At 41.9% G+C, this 20663-nt stretch overlaps 1 protein-coding gene across 1 annotated transcript in view; it reads right to left on the reverse strand.

Moving 5' to 3' along the window:
• LOC127568367 (bone morphogenetic protein receptor type-2-like) overlaps positions 1–18092 on the reverse strand; it is a 205877-nt gene extending 187785 nt beyond the window's left edge. Inside the window, 1 exon segment of the mRNA XM_052012028.1 lies at positions 16429–18092. Within this exon segment, the coding sequence (XP_051867988.1) occupies positions 16429–16492 (64 nt within the window). The 5' untranslated portion in view covers positions 16493–18092.
• Positions 18093–20663: the final 2571 nt, after the last annotated feature.

Raw genomic sequence — 20663 nt, forward strand, 5'->3', positions numbered from 1 at the left:
ACCTAAACATCATCGAAAATCTGTGGATAGACCTCAAAAGAGCAGTGCATGCAAGACAGCCCAAGAATCTCACAGAACTAGAAGCCTTTTGCAAGGAAGAATGGGTGAAAATCCCCCAAACAAGAATTGAAAAACTCTTAGCTGGCTACAGAAAGCGTTTACAAGCTGTGATACTTACCAAAGGGGGTGTTACTAAGTACTGACTGTGCAGGGTGCCCAAACTTTTGCTTCGGGCCCTTTTCCTTTTTTGTTATTTTGAAACTGTAAAAGATGGAAATAAAAAAAGTAATCTTACTAAAAATATTAAAGAAATGTGTCATCTTTAACTTTATGCCTTTTGGAAATCAGGTCATCTTTTACTCGCTTACCTATTCACAGTAACAGAAATTTTGACCAGGGGTGCCCAAACTTTTGCATGCCACTGTATGTGAAGAATAGGAGGATGATGAGACTGAGGGTAGGACCAATCAGGGATAAAAGAGGAAACGTGCATGGAGTCAGGAGAGGTAGGGGAGGTCCTTCATGAATACTTCGGTTCCGTATTCATCAGTGACAAAGACCTTGACGTTTGTGAGGATGGCATACAACAGGCTAATACGCTGGGGCATGTCGTTGTGAGGAAAGAGGATGTGCTGGAACTTTTGAAAAACATTACGAATAGATAAGTCACCAGGGCAGGACAGCATACATCCAAGGTTATTACAGGAAGCAAGGGAAGAGATTTGGCGATGATCTTTGCATCCTCACTGGCCATAGGAGTAGTGCCAGATGATAGGAGGGTGGGAAATGTTGTTCCTTTGTTCAAGAAAGGGAGTAGGGTCAACCCTGGGAATTACGGGCCAGTGAGTTTTACTTCAGTGGTGGGCAAATTACTGGAGAAGATTCTTAGAGACAGAATTTATGGGCATTTGGAGAAGCACAGGCTGATTAGGGACAGTCAGCATGGCTTTGTGAGAGCAGGTCATGCCTATGAGCCTAACTGAATTCTTTGAGGATGTGACAAAGCACATTGATGAAGGTGGATGTGGCGTACGTGGATTACAGTAAGACGTTTGATAAGGTTCCTCATGGAAGGCTCATTCAGAAAGTCAGGAGGCATGGGATCCAGGGAAACTTGGCTGTGTGGATTCAGAACTGGCTCGCCCATAGAAGACAGAGGGTGGTTGTAGATGGAGCGTATTCTGACTGGAGTTCGGTGACAAGTGGTGTTCCGCAGGGATCTGTTCTGGGACCCCTGCTCTTCGTGATTTTTATAAATGACTTGGATGAGGATGTGGAAAGGTGGGTTAGTAAATTTGCAGATGACACCAAGGTTGGTGGTGTTGTGGATAGTGTAGAAGGTTACTGAGGTTACAACAGGACATTGATTGGATGCAGAGCTGGGCTGAGAAGTGGCAGTTTGAGTTCAACCGGGAAAAGTGTGAAGTGATACACTTTGGAAGATCGAATTTGAAGGCAGAATACAAGGTGAATGGCAGGACTCTTTGCAGTGTGGAGGTACAGAGGGATCTTGGGGTCCACGTCCTAGATCCCTCGAGGTTGCAGCGCAGGTTGATAGCCTTCTTAAGAAGGCATATGGAAGGTTGGCCTTCATTAGTTGGGGCATTGAGTTCAAGAGCCATGAGGTGATGTTGCAGCTCTATAGAACTCTGGTTAAACCACATTTGGAGTATTGTGTTCAGTTCTGGTCGCCTCATTATAGGAAGGATGTGAAAGCTTTGGAGAGGGTGCAGAGGAGATTTACCAGGATGTTGTCTGGATTGGGGAGCATGTCTTATGAGGATAGGTTGAGCAAGCTAGGGCTTTTCTCTTTGGAGCAAAGGAGGATGAGGTGACTTGATAGAAGTGTACAAGATGATAAGAAGCATAGATCAAGTGGACAATCAGAGACTTTTTCCCAGGGCAAAAATGGGGACATAATTTTAAGTTGATCAGAAGAATATTTTAGGGGGATGCCAGAGGCAAGATTTTTTTTTACACAGAGAGTGATGGGTGCATGGAACGCACTGCTGGCAGAGGTAGTGGAGACAGAGACATTAGGGACATCTAAGAGAATCTTAGATAGCCACATGAATGATAGAAAAATGGGGGGCTATGTGGGAGGGAAGGGTTAGATAGATCTTTGAGCAGGATTAAATGTTGGTACATCGTGGGCTGAAGGGCCTGTACTGTGCTGTAATGTTCTATGTTCTAAAGTCACCCATTCCATCTATGTTGGTGGCAATGGGACCATCCCCATTCCATCCATCCCCAAATTAAAGAAACCTACTGAACACATCTTTGACATCCAGCCATTATTTCACAGTAGTTATGTGTAAACCAATATACTTGTGAGATAGAGATCTCGAAACATCTTGAAGCTTTCCAACAACAGACCTAATCTCAATATTCTTTCCCCTCATCCACTACATAGCCAGGGATCAAGAGACAAAAAAAAAACTACTATGGGAGAATACCTTTTTCAAAAAAATTATCGTATATTCTATTTAAATTGGTCAATATCACCTCGCAGGGTTGTTACTGGAATTTCAATTAACGATTTTTTTGGTTGTGGGAAATAATGACAATGTCAACTTGAGCTGACAAACATCCATCAACAACTAGATGCAAATTATGTATGAAGAAAGTATTGTGAGCTAACTGTAGGAAGAGTAAAAATAAAAGAAAAACTGCAGATGTAGGGTGTATACCATGGATACTAGACTGACACAGGTAGTGATTGCAACAATGGGAAAAACTCAAATGTGTGACTTGCAAGCATTCTGTACAAAATTAAAGAGCATTATTCATCCTTTTCTTACCCAATTTACTCCTATTTGCATTCAATCACCTTAGTGCTCACATTAGGCACTTTCTCCCAAAGAATTAAATTAAAAATCATTATCCATTGCACAAACTCCTCAATTGTTGCTGTTGCCCTACATTCCAGAAAATACAGTGTCCTGTTCCTGCTCTACTCCTGCGTCCTCCTTAAATCACACCTAGAGACCAGTTCAAACACATGGAAAACTGCTAGCTTATTACCCCATGCAACTGATACCATAATTCAGTTATATGCTTAATCATCTTTCTGCTCACACAATGGATTGATATCCCCAGGAAAGTACTGAAGAAATTGTGAAGTGATCCATTGACCAATTTATTAAAATGTTCAAGTCAATTTCGGATCATGCCATATTCAATATTACAACTCATCTTAAAGAGTTAACCTGTTACAACCTACTGCCAAAAATCAAGCTCGAGTACAATGCACAGTTTTTAGAATCCTATCAATGATATGTGAGTAAACTCAAAAGAAAAGCAATATGGAGATGAGAAGCTATTTGCTGATTATGTGATAATAATCTGTAATCTTATGTGCCACAGAAGGTCAAGCATGTACTTCTTGGGTATCTTAGGGGCTAAAACTTGAACCCAGGCCAAACTGATTATAGATTCTTCTCTTTCTACTTATTGCAAGGTTCTGTGTAAAATAGATTTTACACAACCTCAAAACAATTTGGAATAATACAATTTAGTTCACATGAATCACAAATACAGCTGAGCTATTATCTTGAGCTTGGGTATCATCAATTGGCAATCTTGTTAATTAAAGTGTTAATCTGGCTATGTCTGTGCTACACTGGATTTGACAGCTGCTGAAGCTGATACAGCAGTCTGGAGGGGAAAGGGAGTTTCTCCCCTGCACAATTAACTGATACAACAGCGACATTTAAAAGGAATTTAGACAGGCACATGAACAGGTAGGGGACAGAGGGATATTGACCATGTGCAGGCAGTTTAAATTCGCATCATGGTTGGCACAAACATAGTGGCCCTAAGGGCTTGTTCCTGTGCTGTACTGTTTTCATGTTCTATGCATGATTAGGCCAACAGGCCATAAGAATTGGACCCAATATACTTACAGTAAAACCTTTTGAAGAAATTCTAACTTCTAGTTACTATACATATAAAAAGAGATACAAGAGACATCAACACTAAATACAAACTTGTGGAGCAAAGACAAAATTTTGAAGAAAAGTTGTTAAGGATGATGTAGGTTAGACAACAAAACAATCAAAATAAAAAGAGCAAACCTCAAATAAATAGCTGCTTCATTCAAAATAGATGTTTGAACTGACCATCACTTCGAATAATAAATATTCTGTTGGGTAATTTCTCTTCAAAAGGAGGCTAGACATGAAATTTTCTATGAAAAAAGACCTCAGTGATCAAATACTCCACAAATCCAATGGCACCAATCCTTCTGTGCCAATGGAAATGTCACCAAAGATCAGGAAGTGAAGTAAAAATTTTAAAACTAAAGTTTTTCACTAGAATTTTAGATCTAGTTTCTTACCTTGGTAGAACAGGCAGAGTCTAGAAAGCTACAGTGTCTTTTTCTCACATAGATCCTCAAGGTTGAGAATTACTTGCTTCCCTCTAATTCATGGGTTCTCAGACAAATTACTTGAGGCCAACATGGGACCCAAAAGCCCTGCCATAGGTGGGGCAGAATGTATCTGAAGGGTGATGGGTGGGTAGCTTTGACAATGATGCACTCTCTCTGCCATTTACACTTGGCTTCGGTGCTCCTGATGTATAAACTCAAAGTCCTCAATGTGAACTCAAAAGCTCCTTTTCCACTTTCAGCAGTCATGGCCCAAGGATTCTCAGAAGAAGGCAATGATTTTGCACTTTTTCCATTAAGACTTTTAAAAACACCCTAGAATCTTTTCTGTCCACTTGATAATCCTTTTTCGTGATGAAACACAAAATACAGAGTATCTTATTCAGAAATCTGGAGTCGGGCAAATAATGGCCTGCCCAATTAAGCTGACCAAGTGTAACTCGAGCCTCAGTGCTGGCAATTTTGGCCCGGGAGAGGACGAGCTTGGTTCATTTACCCTGCCTGTGGATTTCGATGATTTTGCAGAGGTGGCATTGGTGATATTTTCCTATGTATTATATATAGTTCAAGTCTCAGAAACACACAAGAGGGCAGGAATCAATGCTAGCTGGCAGACCCTGAACTTTTGTGTCGGTTTTGAAGTCTGGATCTTCAAACATTCTTTTCCTGAGATAACCATCATTGTGCCGGAACACCAAAGGCAATGGTAAATTTTATCATTGATGTCAGATTTTGCCGAGAGATGACACCTGTGATGGGAAAGTGCTCCACGTTTTCCAGGGTTTTGTTATGTACCTTTATTGTCAGAGGGTGGCATTATACAGTGGAGGCAGGTTGTTAGAGCACTTTGGTTTTGCAGATGTTGACTACAAGGCCTGTCCTCTTAGTTTCAGTGAGTGAGTCAATAATGACTTGGAGCTTAGCCACGGTACACGCACACATCATCGACATAATGCAGCTCAACTACTGAGATTGCATTACCTTGGTTCTGGAGTGATGAAGGAGTACATTCAACAGTTTCTCAATAGTTCTGTAAATTAACTCCTCAAAATTAATTCTGTAAATTAATCATAAATTAACTGGAAGCTTGTTGGCAATAAGGTGCAGCACAATGGCAACTTAGATTGAAAAAAAGGATTTGGCCAATTATGGGGCTTTGCTCAACACCAATCTGCACCGAGATTTAATTTGTTGTGCATCCGTTGATTAGAATCATGTATTGCAAGACATTATGAAGCAAACATACACTGGAGATGAATTTCTGTGGGCAGCAAGGCAGGCTCACTAAGAAACAGTACCCCTGATGTTGTTCTAAAACCTGGCAATTGGAAACCTCAGTCCTAAATTCACACATGGAAGTGGAGGGCACGTCGAGCAACCTCAAAGATACCATAATCATGACCATCTTCAAAAACAGAGGTAAATACAACCGATCTCCTTGCTGTATGCCACAGAGAAAGTTACTGCCAGAGTCCTCAAATGCCACCTCAGAGTGGCCAAAGAGCTGCTCCCCAAATCGCAGTGTGGATTTTGTCCATCTGGATGGCACAATAGATGTTATCCGCACCACGCAATTGCACCAAGTACAAAGCATGACCTTCTTTTATCTCACTAAAGCCCAAGTCCATCAAAAGGGATTGTGGAATATCCTCCTCAAATCCACACATGTACTAGGAGGAAAAAACATACCCATATATTTTCATACATGCAGTTATCAAAGTCCTCATTATCTATTCTATTAGTGGTTAGTGTGTTTTGATTCAGTCCTTCAGATCATCTCTTTCCACATAAACAAGCTCTACATATACCTATTTGCTTCCAATACACTGCTTCATAGATAAGATGGGGCAACAATTTTTATTGTGAAGTCTTTATCAGTAACATCTATAATTTGCAGACATTTTCCCACCCCGACTACTAAGTAATTAGCACCGAAATGCTGAAACATCCTGAAAATGTAAAAGATGCCATACGAATACAATTTCCTTCCTCTATGTGGACTGGGACTCTAAGATTACACAAGCCTGGCAAAGTTACTTGACTCTGACGTTCTTCAAAACGCAACTAAGGATCAGTCAGTTACACATCAGAGGGAAATACTACACAGGCTTGTCATTTTAACATTGTGGTACGGTACATGAGCATAGATCTGTCACTGTATATCACCAGGTCACAGTAATGTGAAACATTAGCCATTCAAAGCATGTCCTGAAGCTGCAAGGAGCTTCACTCTAGATTACAAAGTACGGTGGAAAAATTGAGGTGAAATGGTTTAATGTATGCTAACAAAAAAGAAGTCCTTCATAAGCAAACAAACATACAGAAGGAATACATTAAGTATAGCATAGCTGGCAATAACTAAAGGCAAGGGAGTGAAAATCATTTCCTCCTTTTCACCCATTTTCCCCAAACAACTAAAGCACATGGACAAGACAGAGCTATGTTTCATTTCTCCACGTCACAGCAGAGGTGGGAGAGCAGAAGGAAGAATAGGCTAATAGATCAATCCCAATTGTGCACGTTTGATCTATTGATTCAGACTGCACCTGCGTGCAAGAACACCTAAACAGCTGCTCCAATACCAAAGTTTTCTGTCATAAATTTGTTTTTCCCCATATTTTCATAGACCAGGATCTCCTTCTCCTGTTCCTGCCAACTCAATCTCTGCAGATTTTCATCGTTCTCAGACCTTACATCAAATGCTAAATGCATTCACCACCAACAGGTACAACCCTCTTTTTTGGTTCTTTCTTCTCTTGCACTGAGCCTTCTAGTCAACTTGGAAATGCAACCATCATTCTTCCAGTATTACATCTCAAATCCTGCCACGAAAGCATGCTGATTTTTTTTCTTTGACACAAGAGATTCTGCAGAGGCTGGTATCTGAAGCAATACACACAAAATGCTGGAAGAACTCAGCAGGTCAGGCAGCAACTATGGAGGGAAATAAACAGTCGACATTTCGGTTTGAGACTCTTCATCAGGACATCAGTCGGTTGTTTACTTCCCTCCTTAGATGCTACCTGACTTGCTGAGTTCCTCCATCATTTTGTCTGGTGTTTTTTTACCCTTAAACAGTGGGCTAATGCCAATTTTATCATTCATGTCAAATCCCAGATAAACTTAAGCAGGATCATATAGCATTACATCAGGCTGTTTTCACTAAAAAAAAGGGTCTGCAATTATTAAGTTCTTGTCAGGACATCCCAGGGCACTTTATAGCAGGTGAAATACTATTGAAGCATATTTACTTAGAATGTCAAATATGCGGCAGCCAATTTGCACACAACAAGCTTCTACAGCAATGTGAGTGACCAGATATTCTGCTTTAGGAACATCAGGACAAATGTATTGGTCTGAACACCCCCATTCTTCAAAGCCATTTGGATCTAACTGAGAGACGATGCAAAAGACAAAACCCTCTAACAATGCAGTCTTCCCTCTTTGCTGCACTGAGGCGTAAAATGCAAGATAGTTAGAGTGGATCTGAGAAGGATTTCTTCCCCCACCCAAAGGGTAGTTGGATTCTGGAATGCATTGCTCAATGGGGTAGTGGAGGCACATACTCTCACAACATTTACAAAACATTTAGACAAGTACTTGAATCACCAAGGCATAGAAGGCTACAGACCAAGTGCTGGTAAATAGATATAGAATAGATGGGTTCTTGATGGTCAGCATGGTGGGCCATGGTGCCCATTTATGTGCAGTATGATTCTATGACTCGATCTCTCGACTGGAACTTAAACCAACATCTGGCTGACTCAGTCAAGAGTGCTATGCTATGGCAGATCACTACGGAAACTTATTTTAAAAAATACAGTCTACAGGGCAATCAACATGCTCCCTGGGCCACATGAACACCACTTTGCAAGCGGCACTTGAAGATTATGAAAAGACCATAAGGCTATTGACTGATAAAACTGTGCGGCCTCATCCTACTTGCAGGCATTGACTGAGCAGAATTGGCAGAGAGCCCTTATAAGTTGAGCTCTTCACTCACTGCTTCTAATGGTTCAGTTTATACACACACACACACACACACACACACACACACACACACACACACAGTACAAATGCAACTCCAGCAATGCAGCTGCTTCCATAAGGTCAATTCAGACACTGTATTTAAATATAATTATGAAATGAGCAACAGGAATAGAAACAAAAATCTTGGACACTTCATTACAGCCAGCTCTCCAATAGTTTAGATAGTAAAGATAGTCTAACTAAAACAAAAATCACAAAATTCCACTAGTGAATCCTAATTAGTACCCAACTAACAAACATAAGGTCAATCAGGATCACCTTCGCACATAGTTTTGGGACTACAAAGGAAAACATCAGCCAAAGGTTTCCAACTCTATCAATGCCAGTAACTCCTACTGAAAAGCTAGTGTGAGGCAAAGAGACAACTGCACTCAACATGGATCAACAGCCTTCCCCCAACACAGTCCATCTAAGCTCCGACTTCCAATTCCACGTTGGATGCTAATATGAAAGATGTGGAATCTCAGTCTATCAAGGCTCATTGCACTCAGCAAAAGAAGCAATGTTTTAAATGAACAACAAATAGAATATGAAAGCTGATGAAAAGTCAATTATAATCCTTTATAGACAATTTTCCATGTACTTTGTGAACTATTGGTTATCAGAATGTAATTTTTGGCTAAGGAACTTGGCTAAGGAACCTTAACTTTTCAGAAGGGCACCCCGCTCCAACAATTTGTAACTTGGCTAGTCTAACCATGACAGAGGCAATTATTATTGTTGGCACTTGGTGCTTGGATTGAACACTTCCAACTGAATTTACACAGTTAGGATGTTGTAATAAGCTTTACATGGTTTATAACTGAAGTGGCATTATTACAGCAAGTCAAATACTACGTTAGAACTGAATCAGCATTATCACGAGTAGATTCGAGGGTCATACATTTATATAGCACAGAAACAGACCCTTTGGCCCAACTCGTCCTTGTTGACCAAGATGCATATCTATGCTAATCCCATTTGCCTACTTTACACCAATATCGCTCTAAACCTTTCCTATCCATGTACCTGTCCAATTGTCTTTTAAATGTTGTAATTGTACCTGCCTCTACCAGCTCCTCTGGCAGTTCGCTCCATATGCCCATGACATTCTATGTGGAAAAACCTGCTCCTCAGATCCTCTTTAAATCTTCCCTTCTCATCCTAAAGTTATGCCTTCTAATTTTTAGACTCCGCTATCCTGGAAAAAAAGACTGTGACTATCTACTCTATCTATGCCCCTCATAATTTTATAAACTTCTACAAAGTCACCCTTCAGCATCCTTTGCTCCAGGGGAAAAAAAAAGTCCCAGCCTGTCCAATTTCTCCTGATAACTCAAAGACTTCAGTCCAGGCAACATCCTTGTGAATCTTTTCTGCACCCTCTCTAACTTAGTCACATCCTACCTACAGCATAGCAACCAAAATGGCACACAATACTCCAGGTGCAGCTTAACCAATGGTTTGTACAACTGAAACATAACATCCCAACTCCAATATAAGTATCTCAACCGATGAAGGCACACATACCATATGCCTTTTTCCCCATTCGGTCTACCTGCGTCACCACCTTCAGGGAACTATGTACTTGTATCTCACTGTTTAACAACATCGCCCCAGGCCCATGCCATTTAAAATGCATCACTTTACATTTTATCTAAATTAAATTCCAGCAGCCACTCCCGTGACCTCTTTCCCAGTTGATCTAGATCCTGTTGTAACTTTAGACAACCTTCTTCACTATCCACTACACCACGAATTTTGGCGTCATCTGCAGTCTTACAAATTATGCCACCTCCATTCTCTTCCAAATCACTAATATATTTGATGAATGTTAAAGGATCTGGCACCAATCCCTTCAGCACACCACTGGTTACAGGTCTCCAATTTGAAAAGCAACCCTCCACTACCACCCTCTGCCTCCTACCACCAAACCAATTTTGTATACAATTTTCTATCTCACCTGGATCCCATGTACAGGTCCTCCCCAGGCAATAACAGGGTTCTGTTCCCAAGAACTGTTCATTACTCAAACAGTTCACAAATCAGAAATGCAGCTGCCTAGGCATATATTTAAATAAAAGCATAGACTAACTAAGGGCAAACTGTAGTTAGACCAAAGTGGTTAACTCAACCATTCAGATTCTCTGCAAGATGGTGTTCCCACACAGCAGAAGATGCCTGTAGCCCCGCAGCAACCAGAAGATCCATTCCACCGGTCTCTCAAACACTCGTTGTATGTAGTCGCTGTGCACGTCGGGTTTTCATAACCTGAGGACCAGTATTCTAATCTTCTGGACCAGCCTACCATGCAGGACCTTGTCAAAGGCCTTGCTAAAGTCCATGTAGACAACATCCTCTGCCCTGAGGTCACCGCCTCAAAAAATTCAATTGAATTTGAGACATGATTTCCCATGAGCAAAGCCATGCTGACTATTCCTAATCAGTCCTTGCCTTTCCAAATGAAATAAATCCTGTCCCTCAGAATCCCTTCCAGTAACTTTCCCGCCACTAATGCAAGGCTCACCAGCCTGTCCTTGCAGCCCTTCTTAAATAAAGGCACAACATTAGCCATCTTCCAGTCTTCTGCCACCTCATCCATGGTTAATGAAGGTACAAAATTCTCTGCTCGGGCCTCAATAAATGAATACACTTCTTATACTGTACCAGGTACTACATCAGAAACAGACTTTTTCATACTGAGCAAGTCTATCTCAAAGAAACACTTAGTCAGCATCAAGATGTAGAAGCAACAAACTCTATAACTTGCATAATTATTTTAAATAGGTAAAAGTGGCATATTGTAACCCATTAAATTTTCCAGCTTAATTTGAAATATTTTTCGGACTTCAACACAGCTTCTCAAAATTAATTCTTCACAGGTGCAAAGTCCATTCCAATGTATTTCCTCTTTTTCCGGATCATTTTCCAACTAAAATATAAGCAACCAATCGATCTTAAGTTCGCGGCTGGGTAACAGCCCAATACAATGCCCAGTAAACTGCAGACAGTTGTGGACACAGCTCAGTACATCATGGAAACTAGCCTCCCCTATATGGACTCTGTCTACTCTTCTCACTGCCTCGGTAGAGCAGCCAGCATGATTAAAGACCCCACCCACCCCAGACATTCTCTCTTCTCCCCTCTCCCATTGGCAGAAGATACAAAAGCCTGAAAGCGTGTACCACCAGGCTCAAGAACAGCTTCTTATGACTACTGAACGGTTCCTGAGTACGATAAGATGGACTCTTGACCTCCCAAATCTACCTAGTTATGACTTTTCACCTTATTGTCGACCTGCACTGCACTTTCTCCATAACTGTAACATTCTGTTGTTGTTTTGCTTGTACTCCCTCAATGCACTGTGTAATGAATTGATCTGTATGAACAGTATGCAAAACAAGTTTTTCCACTGTACCTCGGTACATGCGACAATAATGAGCAATCATAGTAATAAAGTGATTCTTCCTTCTTCCATGCCAATATAATAATATTAATAAATTAATATATACAATAATTAGTGTAGTAATTATATAAGTTATGGTGTAATACTGGTCGAGTATTCAAGAAAGTAGAGACACAGACCACATCCTTCCACGTGCAATTTAACTGTAGAATAAAATTATCAGAAAATGGAAGCCATTAAACTGAAGAACACAAGCAGCAAAGAGAAAGAAATCGAGGAACCAAGAATGATTTGAAAAAGAAGGAACAGGGGGACAGGATGACAGAGTTGATGAACTGAATAGCCTCCTCCTGTGCTGTAATGATTCTATGATACAAGACCAAAATAATTGCAGACAGAGTACAAGGTGCGAGAAAGGAAGGTGAAGGAGCTGAAGATGAAAGGTGAAAATTTTGTGTGGAAAATAATATCTTCACAAAATAAAAATGAAAGACAAGAACAAGAAATGGAATAATAGACAACAGTACACAAATTCATATGCACTCAATATACAAAAGAACACTCTGCTTATTGACTACAGGATTCAGTATATTATAACGAACTGAGAAAATTAAAAGTGGCCAACAAATCACATGAATTTTGACAAGGAATACATATTAGCATGCACTGACCATTACCATGCTCAAAAAGCTATTCTTTGTCATCCTAGAGAGTAAATGCACACTTTCTCAAAGATCATAACCCTCAAGTAAGTAATTTCTCTTCATCTCAGTTCAACATAGGGAAGTCTTTTAATCTGAAACTTTGCCTCCAACTTCAGGATTCTCCAGCTGGAGGAAACAGCCTCTCCGCATCTACCTTACTCCTCTCAGATTCCTGTGTTTGAGCGAGATCACTTTTCAGTCTTCTGAACCTAAAATCAGACTCAATTCCTCAAGGGACAATTCTTTTATTCCAGGATCCAGTGAATCTATATTGCGACCCACCAAAATAAGGAGACTGAAACTGTAAACAGTACTCCAGCTGTGGTCTCATCAAACCCCTATATAATTGCAGCAAGTTTTCATTATTCTTGTACTCCAATGCCCTTGCAAAAAGGTTAACATACAATTTCCCTTCCTAATTGCTTGCTAGACCTACATTAGTATTCTGCACCTTGTGGCCCAGCAGAACCAGATTCTTCCAGAACATAGAACAGTACAGCACAGGAACAGGCCCTTCAGCCCACGATGCTATACCAAACTAATTAAACTAGTAATTAAAAGCCTACTACGGCAGTCCTGAAGAAGCATCCTGACCTGAAATGTTGACCACCTGCTTTTCTCCACGGATGTTGCCTGGCCTGCTGAGTTCCTCCAGCATCATCGTGTTTTTCATCTAGATTCCACATCTGCAGTCCTTGTTTCTCTACTAAACTAGTCCCTTCTGCCTACATAAATCCATATCCCTCCATTTTCTGCATATTCATGTGCCCACCTAAGAGCCTAAACACCTCTTCATATCTGCCTCCACCACCACCCCTGGCAGCACATTCCAGGTACCCAGCACTCTGTGTAAAAAAAACCTGCCCCACACATCTCCTTGGAACTTACTCCCTCCTCACCTTAAATGCATGCCCTCTAGTATTAGACATTTCAACCCTGGGAAAAAGATACTGGCTACCTACTCTATCACCCTCAATCTTATAAACTCCTATCAGGTCTCCCCTCAGTCTCTGCTGTTCCAGTACAACTCTACAACAACATTTACTAGCTTCTCACCACTTGTAGTATTGTTCTTTGCAATTCTTCCTACTAAATAACTTCCCATTTCCCACACAGTACCACCATCTTCCACTTCTTATCCACTCACTTAAACAATCTATATCCTTTGCTTAGCTCACATTCCCATATAGCTTTGCAACACAGCATGCTTGTAAAGTTTACACTCCATTTCAACAAAGTTATCAATATAGACTACACAGCAGCTGATAGGTCAATACCAATCCTTGTGGTATGCTTGCCAGCCTGAAAAATTGTCTAATGTCAGATTATTACCTAAATGGAAAAAGACTACAAATAAGTCCAGAGTTATTCTTGAGTATGAATCTCAAAAAGTTAGCAGACAAGTGCAGTAAGTAAAGAGAGCAAATGGCATATTGGTCTTTATTGCAAAGGGGTTGGAGTTTAGAAATAGGGATATGTTATAATTATAAAGAGAATTGGTAAGGCCACAACTGGAGGACTATGCAGTTTGGTCCCCTTATCCAAGGAAGGAGATAGTAATTGGAAGCAGTACAAAAATGATTCACCAGGCTAATTCCTGCAACGAGAGGATTATCCTATCAAGAAATGTTAAACAGATTGGGTCTGTATTCTTTAAAGTTTAGAAGAACAAGAGGTGATCTTACTGAAACACAAGATCCTTAGGAGCATGATACGGTAGATGTTGAGATGTTTTCAAATGAGGTAGAATCTCAAATAAATGGGCAAAATTTCAAGGGGCTGGTCATTTAAAAAGTAGGAATGTAGAAATTTCTTCTCCCAGAAGGTAGTGAATCTCTTGAATTCTTTGCCCCAGAAAATTATGGAGGCTAGCTCATGAGAAATAATTAAAGTGGAAGTAGACACATTTTGAAATATCACAGGAGTGGGGGCTATAGTGATCTGGCACAGGGAAAGAATTGAGGCCGAGGTAGATTAGCCATGATGATATGAATGCCAGCTGGCTTACTTCTGCTTCCATTTTTGTGTGTGCATGTCATATTCAAGCTGTTTTCTGCTGAGTCCCACATCAGCTCCAAGTTTACCTTAGCTCCTCACTTGCCCCATTTTCTATCATAATTATAAAGAATAATTAATTGTTGATTTCACAGTTACTTCTTCCTCTTAACATAGCTTTGCCTTCTCCAGTGTTTCACAACTCCCGTTCCCATTTGAAAACAATTGCTTTTCTATCCAAGGTAAAATACTGAATTAGCCCCAAACCCACAAGATCCCTCTTTATGCAACAACCTATTCTGTAGTCATGTGCCTTTTTGAAATTCAGATATGCTACATCCCTAAATATAAAGATCAACAAGCAACTAAAACATAAATCTCAACTCAACCTGCCTCTTCACAAACACTGAATTAATCCATTGTAAACTTCTTAGCTGTTTTAGCTGTTATCTTTCAGATTTCCTCAATCTGTAATCATCTACCTGCACCATTTTTCATTCTTGTCCTCTCATTCATTGCTGTTTCTGTTAATGAACACACAGCTGAAGATATGCTCACTCAAACTAAAAATCACCATTGGATGGAATTCCTCCTGTCCATATCTCCTAAAAGTCTTTTCTTAAAAAAAGAAACAAAAAAAATTGCATGCCAAACATCCACATCAACTATTGAGTCATAACAAATTGGAAGTTGCTTTATTTTGGATATGATCACCACTTGCAGGGTTCAACTGTTGCTTGAGGCCTTTGGGGTGCTGTCAAAACTAAAAGGTGCCCAGTGAATGTTCTGAAACCACACCTTGAACAACTTTGTCATCCATGTGATTTTTATTTCAAATCCAAGTGCAATTCTAGAAGTGTTTGAGGACCTGGGTTCTGACAATTGCATAAACAAGTTTGCAAATCTGCTCAACCGTACATGCTCCTTCACATGTGAATTCTGGGTGATATTTTACAATCAGGCTGACAAGTCAAATGGAAAAAGGGAAGCTTCCTTAAAGCCAGCATCACCACCAGGATACTTGTTCTGCAATGTTCTATCACAAAAGTGCACCCAGAGTATTCCGATATCCAATAGTAGTTATAAATGTGAGAACTTGCATCAGTGTCATCATAAAACTGCAACCCAATGCATTCAACAAATGTTCTTTCTTCTACCCACCTTATTCACCCCCATCCCTACCAAGCTTAGATCAACACTGCAACAATTATGCACAAAATAATAGAAGAAAACAAATAGTACAGCTGGATTGAAGTACAGATGCCAATGCGACCTTGGTGAACAAAATGTTTTTTTCTCTTGATTCATTTAGATGTGGGCTGTGCAATACTGCACAAAGGAGACCGTGAGAATTGGATATTCAGGTATTTATCGGAACTAAAACCAAACCAGATCTTATTCCAATCTCCCACTACTATAGAATTGATGACAGTTTTAAGAAAATAATGCATCTGAATTTCTCCACAAGAACCAATCAAAAGTGAATAATTTTAAAACGTGAAGGCCAACTCCAGGATTCATGATTCAGTGATAACAACAGCCACCCTCTCCCTCCACTCACATCCAAGTCTCCCTCCCCTTCCTACTCTCCCCCACCCTATATTCTTCCTTCCTCTTCCTCCTTCCCTATTTCACACCTTCCGTGCTCTCCCTCCCCTCACTCCCATCCTGGCCCTCACCGTCCCCCCCTCCCCCACCTCGCTCCCCTGCCGCCCCTCCCCCATCTTCTCGGCCTTGGTCCCTACCACCACTTCTGTCCCTATCCTCTGCACACTCGGTCTTTTAAGTGACACACAGGAGGCTGTGGCAGTCTTTTTAAACCTGTCTGCAATCCGCAATCATCTCCCGCCGGCCCTGAAGTCTGGGGGAGTGGGGGTGAGAGAGAAAAAAAATCAGTCACTTACCGCCCCCGGCGCTCAACAAGGCGGCCTGCATCCCAAAGAAGAGAAGGCAGAAGGAAGCAGCCATGTCCAACGAGGATGAATTTACAAAAATAATCAGAAGGCGTCGTGCAGTCAAGTGTGCGGCCCCTTGGTTAATGACAGCTGGGCAGCACACCGCCAACAACCCGGGACCTGGCACTCATCATTCCCGCAGGCAAGCAGCCAGGAGAAAGTAAAAGCCTAGGGATCGCGTCGGGGAAAACCGCGGGCCCGCCAACCGACCGAGTCCGTCCGACCCTCAGCTCGCGGCGCCGCTTTAAATCCGCGCGACCAACGGTCGGTGGCCTGAAGGAGAGGCGCCCCTCCAGCCAGACGGGCCCGGACCACGGGCGACAAGCGGCTCCCCTCTACGGTAACTCTCGGTCCAGTTGGACCTATAATTGTTTTCCTTTTTAAGTCTTCGGTTATTTAAAAATCCGGGGCGGGGAGCTGTCGGCTTCCAGACCAAGAGGGTGGGGAAATCCTCTTCTCTCTGAAACTATTTTCTTCTGCGGGAGGGCAAGATCAGGACAATATTCCGAAGATTTCCATTCGCTGTTAAAATCTTCCTTAAAGTTTAATTCTGTGTCGGAGGACGGAATCGAAAATTAAAAATATAAACTTGTTTGGGGGGGGGGGAATCCCTGTGTTTTTAAATTCCGACGATGTCCCGGTTTTTTTTTCCTTCTCGACGATGCTGCTTTTCCGCTCTGAGGGAACGGCGAAAAATAAACGTTCACTTATTTATTAAGTCCCGTGGCGTTTTGAAGAGATGTTCCCGTCGACAATTTTTTTTTTCTCTTCGGCGTGAAGCGGGGAGTTAGTCCGGTCGAAATTACTTTCAATCTTCCTTGAGTGATTTTCTTTTCATCCAAGTGCAGATGCTTTTCCCTTCCATTTAAATTGCTCTCTCCGTCTGCTCGGAGATTGTTTTATGCGTCTATTTTCTTCCCTCTCCCTCTCCACTTTAATTCTCCATTTACCGCCCCGCCGCTACAGGAAAGTAAAAGAAAATGCTCCGTGGTCGCGGGTTTATTGCCCCCACCCCCTCCTCCTCCTCCTCCCGTGGGTCTTCGTGTGTCCCTTCTCTTCCCCCCCCCCCCCCAACCCCGGTCTGCTGCTGGTCAGCGGAGTGGGGGGCGAGGGTGATGCCTGGGCCACTCGCACAGCAGCGGGGACAGGAGGCAGCTCGGTCCCTCCCCGTGGATTGCACAGCGTCGTTCTCTTCTCTCCTGGCCTATATTAAACTCCCAGATTGTGCCCCAGCACCGACTGATCCAGGCGACTGCAGACGTTAAGATGCTTAAGTCTGCGCCGCCAAGTAGATTTCCAACTCACTTTAATTTTCCGCACCGGCTGCCGTGTGTCCCCCCTGCTGTATTTGGGGAGGGAAGATGGTGGGGAAGCAGTAGGCTGAGCCGAGAGGGCCCGGTGGTGACCATGAACATGGAGCGAGATCCGGAGCCAGACACACACAACACAGAAAAGAAGCTGGGAAACGCCCGCCTGGCACACCACGTTCAGACAGTGAGCCAGAGGCTGTGTCTGATTTACAGTTCTGGAGGAACAGCTCCCTCTGTTGTACGGGCTCGGCGATATAAAGAAATTAACCCTCAAACGTCTGGTGGGAATAAATAAAATGTGAGTTCTGGTCTCCCTCCAGTTACGGATATTTGCATGGCTCTCTAACATGGAAACGATTGCCCAAGTCACATGACTAAGTAGACATCGAGTCAGTATCGTCCTCCTATAAGTTTCATTACGAGCTGCCAACAATCACTGTGATCTTCTTCTCAATTTACACAATCTACAATCTAGACTCCTACTGCACATGGAGGAGACGAATCGAGTGAGGAAGCCTCTCAAACATTGAAATGGTGTATCACCCCAGGGGCCCACGTATGGCAATGGTGCTATGGTTTTAAAAATGAAGGTAACACTACTGAAAGTATTGACCATGAATGTAAATGTTTTGCACTTTCTTTTGTATGTTTTTATCATGAATAAAGTTTATTTTGAAAGAGAAAAAGATCATTGTACTGTTCTCTCCTTTTCAACACATGGATTCTCTGCTTCCGCTTGAAATTTCTAACCCTTCATTTACATTCCTATTCCCTCTTTTACCAAGATATTCCTTCCTTAAATGAATTATCATTCCACCAAAGGCCTATTTCATGACTTTAAAATATTTTTTTCTATCACCCTCCCTCTCCCCAACACTTTGCTAGGGTCCTCCTCCTCTTCAAAATGTACTTTCATTCCACCAAAGGCCTATTTCATGACTTTAAAATATTTTTTTCTATCACCCTCCCGCTCCCCAACTCTTTGCTAGGGTCCTCCTCCTCTTCAAAATGTACTTTCACTGTAGCTACCAAGGACCTTCCTCATTTTTTTCTCAATGAGATCTGTTCTCCTTGATCTCTTCCACAGCATCACAATGGTCCTATCCTACTTCATCTGAGCTCCCCTTTTTCACAGATCTCTTCTTCCCCCACTGCACTGAGACTGCCTTCCCAATTTCAATGGTACATTCCATCCTTCACTGAAATCTTATTCACATGCATCATTGATCTTTTCTGCCAACATTGGGGTCCACATCTTCTTCCTTCACTACACTCATTCTGCTTCAATCAAGTATACTTACCCTTTCATTGAGGCCTTTCACCCTGCAATGAGATCCTATTCCTTCCCCCACTCTTTCCAGATTCATTGATATCTCCATTAAATGATGTTCTATCCCCCTACAAAACATTTTTTTCTCTGCTTTCTTTCCACTCTGCCAGCTTTGATTGATGACCACCTTTGCCCATCACTGAGGTCCCCTTTCATATATCTCTGAGATCTCCTTTCTCCCCACTTCACTGTTGCCTTTCTCACTTTGCTTGAGGTCCTCTTCCCCACCTTCACATATCATTACACTTTGACCTTTGATTCACCCGATTCCCCCTTTGGTGGCGTCTCCTTTCCTACCACTCCAAGGTCTCCTTCCTTCTTCCTTGCCCACTTCACTGAAGTTTCTCCTCCCATAATCATGGAGATACTCTGCATGTTTTTTTTACCTCTTCCTCCCCTCCTTCATAGAACTATAGAACAATACAGGCCCTTTGGCCCACTATGTTGTGCCGACCTTTAATTGAGGATCATTTCATCCTTCACTGAGATCTCCTTCCCCACTTCACCAAGGTTCCCCACCTTACTTCTCTGAAATTCCTGTTTCCATTTTCTAGAAGTCTCCTTTCTTTAGTCTTTAAGGCTGACCTCCACACTTTGTCTCCTTTTCATGACCTCTTCCTCCCCTTCACCAAGGTCCACTTTCCTCACTTCGCTGAGCTCCTCTTTCCCCACTGCGGTCTCCTTCCTCCTTAACTGAGATTCCCTTTCACACTTCCATAATGCTGTCTTCTCTCTTTTGCTGGTGACCTCTGTTCTCCATTCTCATTTCATGGGGGTCCGTTACCCTTATCTTTAAGATACCTCTTCCTACTTCACTGCATTTCATATTGACAATTCACTGAGGTGTTCCAACCATTTTTCACAAACCTGTTCCTAACTTCGCTGTCCTCTTCATTGTTCACAGTTGTTCTGCACCAAGATCTTCTTTCCCTTTCCATTGAAATCCTTCTCTCCTCTTCATTTTCAATGAATTGTTCATCCCTTTTACATTTCTCTCTGTTGTGTTCTTCTTCTCCACCATGTCCCTTTACTGGTTCATATTCCTCCCTTTTCTTCACTGAGCTCCACTTCTCGCTGTCATCTAAATTTCCCTGTCCACCTGCACAGATTCACTGAGGTTCTCTTCTCCCTTTTTTCCTATTTATTCCTTTGAGGTCCTCCTCCCACCAACTGATTTCTCCCCATTCCAGTTAGGTTCTAAATGACTTCTTCTACCTCTTTACTGGCCTTGCTCTTTCATTAAAACCGTCTTCCCCATCACTGAGGTCACAACATCACCCTCTTAGGAGGTGCTATATTCACCTCTTCTAATGATCCACTTTTTGTCCTTTCCACATTTCACTTACTGAGCAATTCAGAAGTACCTCCCAAACCTATCACTCCACCATTTAGTGAAGCAAACATTGTAGTCACTGGGGCAAAATCTTTTACTCGCCACCAAATATTGTTGTGAATGCTCTTCAAACACAGAAAGAAGCCAAAACTAACTGAGGATAGTTGCAAACACACAGAATCATAGAGTCATAGAGCAATACAGCATGGAT

This window comes from Pristis pectinata, chromosome 1 (genome assembly GCF_009764475.1).
Source record: "Pristis pectinata isolate sPriPec2 chromosome 1, sPriPec2.1.pri, whole genome shotgun sequence".
NCBI lineage: Eukaryota > Metazoa > Chordata > Chondrichthyes > Rhinopristiformes > Pristidae > Pristis > Pristis pectinata.